Source organism: Chroicocephalus ridibundus, chromosome 11 (genome assembly GCF_963924245.1).
Source record: "Chroicocephalus ridibundus chromosome 11, bChrRid1.1, whole genome shotgun sequence".
NCBI classification, from domain to species: Eukaryota; Metazoa; Chordata; class Aves; order Charadriiformes; family Laridae; genus Chroicocephalus; species Chroicocephalus ridibundus.
The window spans coordinates 13,533,228-13,545,366 of NC_086294.1; the positions used below are offsets into that span (position 1 = coordinate 13,533,228).

General features: G+C 47.9%; 1 protein-coding gene across 1 annotated transcript in view; it reads right to left on the bottom strand.

Annotated features, from left to right (window-relative positions):
- Positions 1-239: 239 nt before the first annotated feature.
- Positions 240-12,139, bottom strand: part of LOC134522142 (uncharacterized) — a 31,310-nt gene continuing 19,410 nt past the window's right edge. Inside the window, exons 3-5 of the mRNA XM_063349455.1 lie at positions 7,773-8,042; positions 5,775-6,112; positions 240-4,423 (exon numbers count right to left, since the gene is read on the bottom strand). Of these exons, the coding sequence (XP_063205525.1) occupies positions 4,417-4,423; positions 5,775-6,112; positions 7,773-8,042 (615 nt within the window). The 3' untranslated portion in view covers positions 240-4,416. The remainder of the gene's footprint in view (positions 4,424-5,774; positions 6,113-7,772; positions 8,043-12,139) is intronic.

The following is a 12,139-nucleotide window of genomic DNA, read 5'->3' on the forward strand; positions in this document are numbered from 1 at the left end:
CTTACTCTAGCTTGTATTGCTTGCAGTCTTAAAGGAGGGAAAGATTTTGTAGAAAGGATTATAAATGCCCATTTGAAGACAAAAAAGCAATAGGAACATCAAAGATTTAATTTAAAATAGCTTTTATATTTATATTTAAAATAGATTTCTATTTTAATCTATATTTAAATCTATATTTGATCTATATTTCTATTTAATCTATATTTAGAATAGATTTCATTTAAAGTATGTCTTGGTCCAAGGCTCAGAAGCCCTTGATAAGCAACTGGTGAAAAGGGCCTGAAGCCAATGACAGAGGCAGTGTGAGGAAATGGGAACTGAAGCAACATCTACTGATGGGAAAAGAGAAGTGGCCAGGATATTCCTCAGCTGGTTTCACATCCAGGCACCTCCTTTCACGCAAGGTCACTCCAGCTTTACGATGAGTGGCAAAGCGAGAGGTCCGGGCCAGCGCCAGGTGTCCAAGGGTGTCAGGGTGCCCATGGAAACACACCATCGTGTGGGGGCTGATTCACGGGGCACTTCTTGTTTAAGATACCATTTCCCCTCCTGTACAAAAACTGCAATAGGGAAAGTAACCTCTTGGTTGTAAAATCTGGAGAAAAGGAGGCCGAGGGGAGACCTCGCTCTCTACAGCTCCCTGAAAGGAGGGTGTAGCCAGGGCGGGTCGGTCTCTTCTCCCAAGGAACAGGCGATGGGACAAGAGGAAACGGCCTCAAGGTGAGCCAGGGGAGGTTTAGGATGGGTATTAGGAAAATATCTTCCCTGAAAGGGTTATCAAGCACTGGAACGGGCTGCCCAGGGAAGTGGTGGAATTGCCATCCCTGGAGGTATTTAAAAGCCGGGCAGACGTGGTGCTGAGGGACGTGGGTTAGTGGGGGTTTTTGTCAGTGTTAGGTTGATGGTTGGACTTGATGATCTGAAAGGTCCCTTCCAACCCAGGCAATTCCATGATTCTATGATTCTACCACTGCCAAACTTTACTTGTTTTCTACCCAGGAGAGAAAATACTGAAAACAAAGCAATCTGTAACTTGTACTAGGTTTTAAGAACTATTTCGGATTAGTAAAAGAAAGTGTAATGATAGAAGCAAGGCTGTGGCGGTGTGCTCTCCCCTTTTCCCCCACGCGGCTCCTGCTCGAGCCATGGCCATCAGCGGGAGTCGTGATGAGTTGCACTTGAACTATGGGGGATGGCTGGCAACATAATCAAAACACTGTCTGGAGTGGGAACCTAGGTATCTCGTTCCCATGCGAATATGACTACAGGTCAATTATCTTACTCCATAAATAGTGGACAGCCCAAGAGCCCTTGGAGCTCTCCTGCACGGCAGCGGGCTGCACGCCAGGATCTCCCCTTGAGTGGGGACGCTTGCTTAAGGTTCTACTCCTCGAGGTTGAGACATTCCTTGCCGCAACAGATTCTCGGTAAGTGACTAATAGCACGCTAAACTTTGAAATCTTAGCTAAGCGATATAAAGGATTGATTGCGCATATATAATCCTTTAGACATAAACCGCTGACCAAGTCTGGGACTAGGACTGGATCCAGCCTAGACTCCTCTCTGAGAAGGAGTTTAGAAAGCCAGGGGGTCCTTTCTGAACCTCGCGACCCAACAGGAGGGTCTCCCTGACGGCGTGTCTGGCCCTGGCCTCTATGCAGTAAATAATCAAGCATACCCTGGCATCGAAACTCATAGAACACTGTCCCATTCACTACTAACTTTGTTAAATCACTGTTTTATGTTAATAAATATTTCACCACTACTCTCCTTACAAGTGAAGTTAATCACTTCGCCCGCGACACCGGTGCAGAGTAAAGGGCACTGCAGGCCCGGGGGACACGTTGCAGTTTGGTGCCAAGAGGCAGATGGATGCAGGGGGCGTTGCAGAAGTCACGGTGCAAATGAGCACCCAACTCCTATCCATAGGTACCCGACCCACGCCTAAAGCACCAGGAGGTGCCCCGGGATGCGGATGCACCTCAGGTCTGCTCATGGGGCCCACAGGGCACCCCCAGAATAGCGTAACCCCAGACTCGTGCCCGCGGGGACAGCACAAGCCAGCGCAGCAGCCTGCGAGCACTTGTCGTGGCTGCAGCATCTGCGTTACCTCCCTCACAATGCGTGGTTGTGTGGGTTTGTTCCAGACCAGCCACGTACAGGGGAGGGTTTGTGTTTCTGCTTGCTTATATTTACATACAAGAAAACACATCGATATACCCCAGCACCACAACAACCAGCTGCCTGCAAGAGGCAGCAGGGACAGCCCTGGCTGTACCCTGAGACCGGGCTTGCTTTGATTCCTAACCTAACTCTGCCCAGCAGGGACTCCCCGCTTCTTCCCCGTGTAACCCACAGCGATGTACATCATTTAAAGACGCGCATGGAGAGAACCCACAGCGATGTACATCATTTAAAGACGCGCATGGAGAGGCTTTTGAATTGCAAGCATTTCTTCAGCAGCAATTTGTCACCCATATTCTCACCTATCGGCTGCTCCCTCTCCAACTTCTTTGGATTTTGGCAACAAAGTTTAATGCGGTTAAAGTAAAGCCTCTCAAAGATTCAGAGGGAAAAAGCTCTTTGCGTTTTGGAAAGAAAGGGGTTTAAAGGGCGGTTGCACAGCTCTGAGCAGAGGCAGCGAGAGGCTGGAGGGCTGTTCTGGGCACCCTGGGCTCAGACGGGTCCCACACTTGTGGGTGACGGGGTCCCGTGCATGGGGGCTGGGGGCTCCCCCCCACCACAGCCGCTTCATCTGCCACCAGAGAGAAATCCAGCATCTCCATCAGCACCAGCTGCTGCCAAACTCCTACTGCAAAGAGGAGAGGGGCACGGCTAGAGCCACACGGTTACATAATTAATTTGCAATTAATTACCCAGTTAATTCAGGCAGAGGGTTGGCACCCACCCTGGGCTGGGCTGAGGCGGAGGAGAGCGGGGGGAGGCCAAGCGTGACCCGGATATGCAGCTCGTGGCGTGTCCCCATCTTAAAACGCATAGCGAGGATGATGCAATTTACCACAGGTCCACTTTTCACAGTCTTTTATCAGAGTCATTTAGAAACGGCAGCGGAGACTGGTGAGGCAGCGCCGCGAGGACTGAACTCACACTCACCTCGAAGCAGCCTGGGAAATATTAACCACAAACTTGAAGTGAATAAATCCAAAGCCGCAGGGTGTTTTTTTTTCTTTTTTCTTTTCTTTTCTTTTTTTTTTTTTTTAAATCTCATCAGCCATGATACTTTATAAAGGCATTAGTAATACTGCAGAAAAGGAGAACTGAGAATTCCAGAGGTGCATTTTATGCAGTATGAAATATGGTCTCCTCCAGTTTCATATCTTAAATTCAACTTTTGCTCTATTCTAGTATAAAATTCAGTTTGAAAGGAGCTGTACAATGGCACAGATGAACAAATATGTTACATGTACACAGGAGAAATGAATCCTGCCAACATCTTTGAGGAGATTTAAATGTACTATATCGTAGGTTGAGAAATGTATATGGAGTTGCACAGTTCGTTAAGTGAGGACCCAGGGCCTCGTCTGAGGTAAAACTGGTCCCTGTTTCAAACCTCCTTCAAAAAGCCTGACAACCCCAGAAGACTACCTTACCAAGATACAACATGCACATTCATTCCGCCACGTCCCCACGTGCCTGTGGGAATGAGAGCTCTACATTCCTAATACATGCAAAAGCCCCATTTCTAACAAACCAGGTGGTTCCAGGAAAGCAAAGAGACCTTCTGAAGAGAGGGATCGAATTAGTTCAGCCCAGGTTGGTCTTTGTTTTAGTGTTAGGCAGAGGAAGCCCTTGCTGGGGGCTCCTGTTTTTAAGCATTTGGCCACTGAAATCCAGAGATGGTCTGACAATGATCGTGGTAGGGTCCGAGTCTGAGCGTCAGTGAAGATAAATCAAGCAGTAACACACGTGCGAGCGAGGTCAAAACCTCCCGGTGGAAACCGTCCTCCATCCCCATCACAACATGTCTGAGTGCCAAGGCATTGGCTGGTTCCATCGAAATGAATCCACTTCTCTGGAAGTGACCTAAAAATACACACCTGGCACGCCAGCGTTCCCAAAGCTCTTACACAGAGCAGAAACAGGCCGAGTTCTGGCTCCAGAACGCACAAGAAATGCCAAAATGAAGATCTTTATCTATAACAGTTGCAAAGCACGTGGCTGTGAACCTGAATTCAGATTCAGGACTAACTCAACCGTCTTTCTTCCACTTTCCCCCATGGTGTCCCCATCTCATGTTGGACACCCGGTTGGCCGTTGCCCAGTCACTGGTGGGGAGCCCTGGAGCTGCTGGGTGTGCGGACCATCGACCGCCGCTCCACCAGAAACCACCACCACTTCCACGGCGGAGGTTTCCCATGGCTTCATCCCATGCCTCTTCTGGGTATAAACCATGTATCAAGCGCTGAAAGGGAAGGGAAAATGTTAATATATTGAATATTACTTTATATCTAGTTCACCTTATAAAAAGTGTTCCTTCTTTGCCAAAGTGTATTCAGATCTTCACATCCTGATATCTATTCTCCCTGCAAGTGTTACGGGTGTGTACATCTATCTGTCTGTCTGTCTATCTATCTATCCATAACACACACATACATACATATATATATGTTTTTACAACACTGGCATCAAGACAGCTGGCAGCGTGTTACCTTTGGTATATTTTACAAAGCTCTTCTGCAAACACTGTTGCTCTGTTGCTGAAGCAGCCGCTGACAGGTCTGGCAACACCCTGCCAACCACCCTCCCGTCTCACAACCTTATTCCGGCCATATTCCCTTCCGCTGGGGAAGCACCATCGTCTTCCTCACTGCAGGACCCAACCCGTGTGGGACGGAATGCAGGGTCTGCCTTGCAAAAAGCTTCAGCACGGCAAGACGTGAAGACGGAGAACTGCATTTTTCTAATGCTCCTACCCCAAGGTCACCTCCAAGACAAAAATTCTCTCCTTCCAGTCTGACTGGAAAATGAAAACTTAGATCAGGGACCCTAAAATTTTGTAACCCTCCACCAACAGCTGTGGGAGTCCTTGCCACAGTCTTTGCTTCCCTAAATTTTATCCATTCCAGCCTACCCAGCTCACCATGGAAAATAACTGCCCCCATTCCTCATCTCCTGCACTGTCTTGAGGTGCTTTAACTGTCTAAGATCTGCTTTCCCCATGACGATGTTCAAGCACCTGGAGGACAGACCTCACACACCATCCAGTGTGTAACCAGGACCAGTGTCTGACCGCACTGGGACTCGCAGGCTGCCCACGCCTTGTCCTGGGCGATGGCCCGGAGCACCACGAAGTGTGAAGTGACTAATGCAGGGCTCGCTGCTGGCGAGGAGGTAGCTGAAGCTCTAGAGTTTATGGCTACCTGAGCAATAAAATCCAAGCAAGTTGTGTATAATGAGAAATATGAACCACGCTGGGGAGTTGTGTGCTGCTGAAGATCTGAGAGACGGACACGGGGATAAGCTCCAGCCTCTGGGTGATTATTTCCCAGACACGCTTCACAGGGTGCAGCACCCAGACATGCTTTTAAATAAATGCGAGGGCTGGTGTGTCAGAGATGAGGGCACAGAGATGGTGTCTCCCAAACCCCGAGTCCCTCCCAGAAGCTGCGCCCCCCAGCAGCACCGCTCCGGGTGCCCGTCCGCACAGCGGCTCCTGAGGTTTCATGCAGTTCCATCTCAGGAACTCCCCTCCTCAGCTTGCTCAGAGTCTGCGGCAGCTTTTTCGAAGCACCGCTTATTTCTCTGGCTCGTACCTTTCCCACAAGCTGCTTCCCCTCGCACAGCCCAGCTCCGCTGCGACGTGCGAATCCACCACGGAAGCCCGAAGTTCCACCCCCAAGTAAGGAAGCTGCGATTCCCCCGGAGGAGGGCGGCTGGGTACAGAAATGCAAAGGGACCGAGGGATTTGCTCCAAAGTCGCAGAGGATGCTGGGCTGGGCAGGAGCGGGGCAGATGCAGCATCTCCCGACACTCGGGCCATGCACAGAGAGTTTCCCCTCTTCACACTCCATCCCCGAGCCCGTAACGCTCCATGCAGCCAGGAGAGGATGAAGGTCCACAGGGGAAACCCACTGAGCCCGGGAACGAAGATCTACCGGGGGAAAACACAAAAGGAGCAGTCTCCTGAGCAATAATTCGCATTTTCTCACAAAATAAACAGATCTAAGTCACCACTGGAATGATTCTGTCCCCTAACAAAGGAGGGACAGTAAAAGGGCTCAGGAAAACGAGGGCGCTTGCGGAGGAAAAATAGCCGATGCGAAAGAAATTTTCGCTTTGCCTCAAAAGGAAAAAAAAAAAACAACAACCCAGCACAAATGATACCTAGCTTTCTTCAGCAGAAAACCGGAAAACTTTGTCTGAAAAGCATAGAAAAAGTGGTTTGGATCAGAAGAGGAGCAAAGCAGTTTTCCACAAATCACAAAAACCATGGACAACTTCCGTGGAAAGCAGATAATTTATGCAATTACTTTTGTTGCTGAGGTCTCTTTGCTTCCCCTCACTGCTGTGGATGGCTGTGCTGGGCTCTCTTCCTGCCGGTGGGAGCTGATGGACACACAGAGGACTCCTGACCTAACCCTTAAGTCAAGTTGATGGTGGACTCCAGGATCTTGTTGACAACCACCAGAAAAGAAACGTGCTCTAATACGAAATGAGCCAGAAGCATTCCCGCGGGAAGGTAAGACCTGATCTCCTGGTGGTTTCAGTCTTGGATCTACCACTGGCATCGTCCAAGCTCAAGACCAAATCTGAATTTTTCCCTTTTGAGCTCTTGAAGCGTGCAACATCTCCACGTGAGCCATGTCTGGCGTGGGAAGCAGAACTAGAGAAGAGCCTGACATTTAAGGGCAGAAGTCACCATTCCTGCGCAGCATCTGCAGAGAGGTCTTGGCCTTGAAACAACCCTTCTAGTACAGGGCTCCAACAGCTCTGTGTCACATCAGATGGACTAATCTTCATGACCGCAAGATCAGATCCATCAAATTTATCATCCTCTTGCAAAAGAAGATAAATCTGTATTACCCTGAGACTCCTTGCTGACTGAATAAACCATTCTATCATTCTGGATAAAATGAGCCTGGTTTTTTGTCATATAAGTAAGAATTAATTTAAGTGGTGTAATTAAGATTATATCAGTGCTAAAAAATAACATCAGAATCCAAAAGCCTGTCCTTATTTCAAGACAAATACTGTGACGATGAATGGCCACTTGAAAATACCACTTATTTGTGATACATTTCTAAATTCTGTTGTACAGAGCCATGAAGTTCTGCATTACCACGATGAAAAACTCATACTTTGAAGAACAGCTGTACGAAGCAGAGGTCAAATGCTAATCCAGATACAAATATAAAACTGAACAAATAAATCAATAGGCTTGAAATAAATATTACACATTACAGCTGCAAGTCTTCATGTCCTGTTATCTTGCACATTAAAAAAACAATTACAATTTTTTTTTCTTGCTCAGCAATGTCTGCCCGTGCGTGTTGGAGGAGCAGGACGGAAGAAGTCCAACAGCTGATCTAACTGCAGTGTTTACGTGGGGGGCCAATCCAAAACGCAATGAGACAGAACAGGGGAATGATGCAGAAACTCTCCCCACCACCTCCCAGACAGCTTAGCGACAGTCTCTGAGCACCTGCGCTGCTCATCTCCCGTAATCAAATTTTTTATTTTCTTTTTTTAGCCTATGCAAAGAACTTGATTTAAAGTGTTTTATTTGATGGAGGAACAGCCCAGTCTCATACCTGCATCCTCTCCAGCACATGGGACCGCTGACACGACCGGGCAGACGGACCAGCTCCTGACCGACAGACGCTATTAAAGATAGTCCATGCGGCCACAGGTGCGTCTCCCAAAACCCATTGACTTGAGTCTGACGTCTCGATCCAAAGTCCTGGTGAGCCACCAGACTGTGAACACGTCGGGAGCTGGTTCCAGCTTCGGCTGCTCCCTGTGACACCAGCTGGACGGACGAGCCCCCAGCTTCGCCAGTGGCCGCTTCCCGGGGCAGATTTCTACAAATTTGAAATTCAATCTGTAAAACTGATGGCAATTCAGCAAAGTAGCTCCTCTCCTTTATTTCCGGCATTTTCACTCTCTGGAAAAGGGCATGTAAATAACAAGCAGTAAGTCAGATTGTTCTGGTCCTCTAAAAACTTCGTATTTGATACGTATTTCAGATTATTTTTTTTAACAGTGGTGAAGACACTGCTTAGAATCATAGAATCTTCATGGTTGGAAAGGACCTTTAAGATCATCAAGTCCAACCAAAAGATCATCGAGTCCAACAAAAATGCTTAATGGTATCCTGTCAACAGCCAGCTGGACGTTCCCCCTCCAATGCAAAACAGGCCCTTTGCATGATGCAAAACTCCTTCAACAATATTGATAAGCGACAACCATGAGACAGAATCATACTGGAAAAATGAAAGAACAAATTCTTGCAAAGCCTCTAGTTGGTGATGTCGGAATAATGATTTCGACAAGTGGCATAAAAAGGCAACCCCTTCTTTAAGGTCTCTTTCCTTACCAGTATTTCCCGTGCAGCCACAACCAGGTGCATCCGCCACCCGTTTAAACAAGGTCTATAAATCCAAAGGGATGGTACCACTTTCAGGACACCTTCACACGTATCTTCCATGCAGGAACACCGAGGTCCTACAGTGCACACACGTTCCTTGGGTTCCTCAGCCCAGCTCCTCCTCCTGTTGTCCTCTACATCAGAATTGCCCATATTCCTATTTCACAACTTATTTACCTACACAAAATGTTTAGAGATGAAAGCCAGTGTGACGGCCGTTTCAAGGACAGCCTCCAAGACTTTGAGCTGTATTACCTGTGAAAATGGCTCACAACAGCAGATGGACTTTCCTCAGTCAGAGGGTAAACAGTTTCAAAGACTATATTTAGATATTTTATTTTTTTTGGCTAGTTGGAGTAGTTACTCTGCCAGTAACAAAAGGCACAGCCGCTAAAGAGAAAGGTGGAAATAGCTGATGTAAACTTCAGGACAAGCCTTTGGAGCAGCTTGATCGCTTCTCAGCCCCTTACGTTGGGCTGGGATTGACTCATGCGTCGTCCTGAGAAGGAGCTGCAGTTGTACTCTGTATTTACAGGGCTTCAGACCACGTTTAGGCTGAATTTCCCTGTACAACAGCAGTGGCTGGTGGCAGTCCTACTTGTTTAGGTAGCTAATGGGATGTCATAGAAACTGGCATCGCTCTCATGGCATCTGTCACCTGCACCTTGCACCCAGCCACCACCAGCCAACCGGCAATAACAAGCATATGGGCATGCAGGGATCACTCCGTTACATCACGAAACAAGATGAAATCAAATACTTCCATGTGCAGAGCATTGTTTGTCTCAAATAACTAAAACAAATGTTGAAATGTGAGTTGTTTGGCACTTTGTCATCACAGCGCTTTCGTCTCAGAAAACATGACTTAGATCAGAAGGGAATTTCCCCAAGTACATTTGAATTTTTGCTTAAATCACCCCATAGAAATATAAAATAAAAATAAAGTGTTTCAGTTGTGTTTATTAAAATAAACACAAAAGAATATCTGTCTTGTTAAAATGAACAGAAATATTTAATTTTTGCTCAGCCTGACTGTGACACGTCCACCTGAGCTACCATCAAGCCATGACATTTCTGAGTAATTTTTGCATCTCCTGACTCCACTTCTGTGGTCAGAGTCCTTAACCTGACTACGCTGCTTATAACACAATCTATTTAACCTTTAATTACAACTTGGTGCCACCCCATGGATGTTCATCACCACTAATGAGACCGTTCCCATGGGATGAAACCCTGCTTCCCCATGCACTCCGCTCTGTTTTGGTGTTGAGGAGCACCGCGGTGGGTGACTGCCCCCAGAGTGGGGTTCAGTGGAGACCCTTCTTATGTTGTATATTGAAAGGGTGACTGAAAAACCTGCAAATTTGGATTTTCAGCTTCATACCTGCCATTCGTTTATCTCTGTTAATGCCCAGTAGTGCAGGCACAAGACAAGAAGAAAGCGCCGAGACCAGCAGTTACATAATACAGCTAATATTAATCAGTTGAGTCACAGTAACTATGTCAAAATTTCCTGCGGGGAATGTGTTTCGTTTGCTTATGGTTTGTATTGTTAGTTGTTTTTTTTTTTTCAAAGTTCATGCAAATACCTTTGGAACTTGTCTACAACCAAGCCAATAAAAGCAAGCTGACCTTCACACGCGCAAGATGCTGGAGCAGGTGAACTCAGGACAGAGCAAGCCCTCTCCATGAGATGTGGCATCACCTTCCTCCTGTGTCCCCCGCCCTGCTCCTCACACTTCGGCAGAAGCCGCAGCTCTCTCAAGCTTTGCTCACCACGACGCAGCTCGGGTTTTTGCAGCTATTTTCGGCACCGCCGCTGTACAGCAGCCAAGTTCACAGGCGCATTTGTGTGATTTTTTTTTTTTTTTCATAACTTCCTCCAAGTAGGTCTTTTTTCTCCATACTAAGCCCAACATTTTTACTCTTCCTAGGTCAACCAAAAGGCATCTTGTCTTGGCATCGCGCCTATCTGCCGGGGCCAGTTGCAGCATTTCTTATGAACGGTGCCAGCTCCCAGGGCGGGGAGAGCAGGCTGGGAGGTGGGGATCTGGCTTATTTACCAAAAGCCCATCAAAAACTATCTCTGTAGTGCAGACTCAGCGCCTTCAGAGCTAAAAGGGTAAGGATTTGAGTGCTTCCCCACGGGAAGGCAGCTCCCACTGGGTACACACTTTGGGGACTGAAGACAAGCTATTTTTGTTCCATTTTTATGGCTGTTGTTGAGTCCACGTTGGGTTCCCCATCCTACCGTGGACTTCACCGAGCCCCTGGTATGTGCCAAGGCTGAGTTATTGCACTGCTTGAAAGCAGAGGGGAAGGCGGAGGAAACGACACTGGCGGGGCGTTAGTGCACGAGCAGACGCATGCTCCGGATGTACGATAACAACATCCTGCCAAGTGCAGGAAGCTCTGTTTGCTGGCAGCCCTACAGCTCTCCAGCTTGAACCCCATGGTACCCAAAGTTCATGCATGGTGGTACCCAAGCTCTTGGATGTACATGAAACAGCCTCAAGTTGCGCCAGGGGAGGTTTAGGATGGATACTGGGAAAAATTTCTTCCCTGAAAGGGCTATCAAGCATCGGAACAGGCTGCCCAGGGAAGTGGTGGAGTCACCATCCATGGAGGTGTTTAAAAGCCGGGCAGACGTGGTGCTGAGGGACATGGGTTAGTGGTGGATTTGGCAGTGCAAGGTTAACACTTGGACTCAATGATCTTAAAGGTCTTTTCCAACCTAAATGACTCCATGATCAACCAAGTGCTGATATTACGCCTACACATGCCAGTTTACAGCAGCAGAGGATTGACCTCTAACCCTCTGCTCTCGCACGTTAATAAAGCACTAAGCGAAGGTTTGGAGCAGGCTGGGGGTGCCCGGCGCTGCAGGGAGCGCTGCAGCTGAACTCCGGCTCTGGAACCAGCGTCACGTCCCAATGGCTGCCGATGAGGAGTCTCTCCTAGAGGTTTTTCCCAGGTGTTAATTCACCTCGTGGGGTCCGGAGCTGCTCTGGGCTGCAGCTCCCCGCCCTGGAGAGCTCTCCATGTCGCGCAAGTTCAGAGGTTATTAATAAACCACACAAGGGAAGGGTGGAGGGAGAACGTACTTGTGCTCAGAGCATCAAACACGAGCAGACATTTGATGTACTCAAGTGTTTTTCTTCCCTTTTTCAATTGCTGCTTTGATTCTTTGACTTTTTTTTTTTTTTTTAGTATGCAAACATTACTTTCAAGCTCTTCCTGTTCTCACATCAAGGTGTATGCAGTTGGCTTTCTCACAGCAAAATTGCCCAAAAGCTTTAAAACCTAAAGGTCAGGGGCATTGCCAAGGAGAGATTTCCATGTGTACCCTCGTCTGACGCTCTCAGCTCCAGAAAAGCTCCACAGTGGCTCCTGAAGCAGCCTGGCCCAGCCTGCAGCCAACAGCCCCTTTCCAGAGATAGAATCACAGAATGGTTTGGGCTGGAAGGGACCTTAAAGGCCATCCAGTGCCACCCCCTGCCCTGGGCAGGGACATTGCCCACCACACCAGGT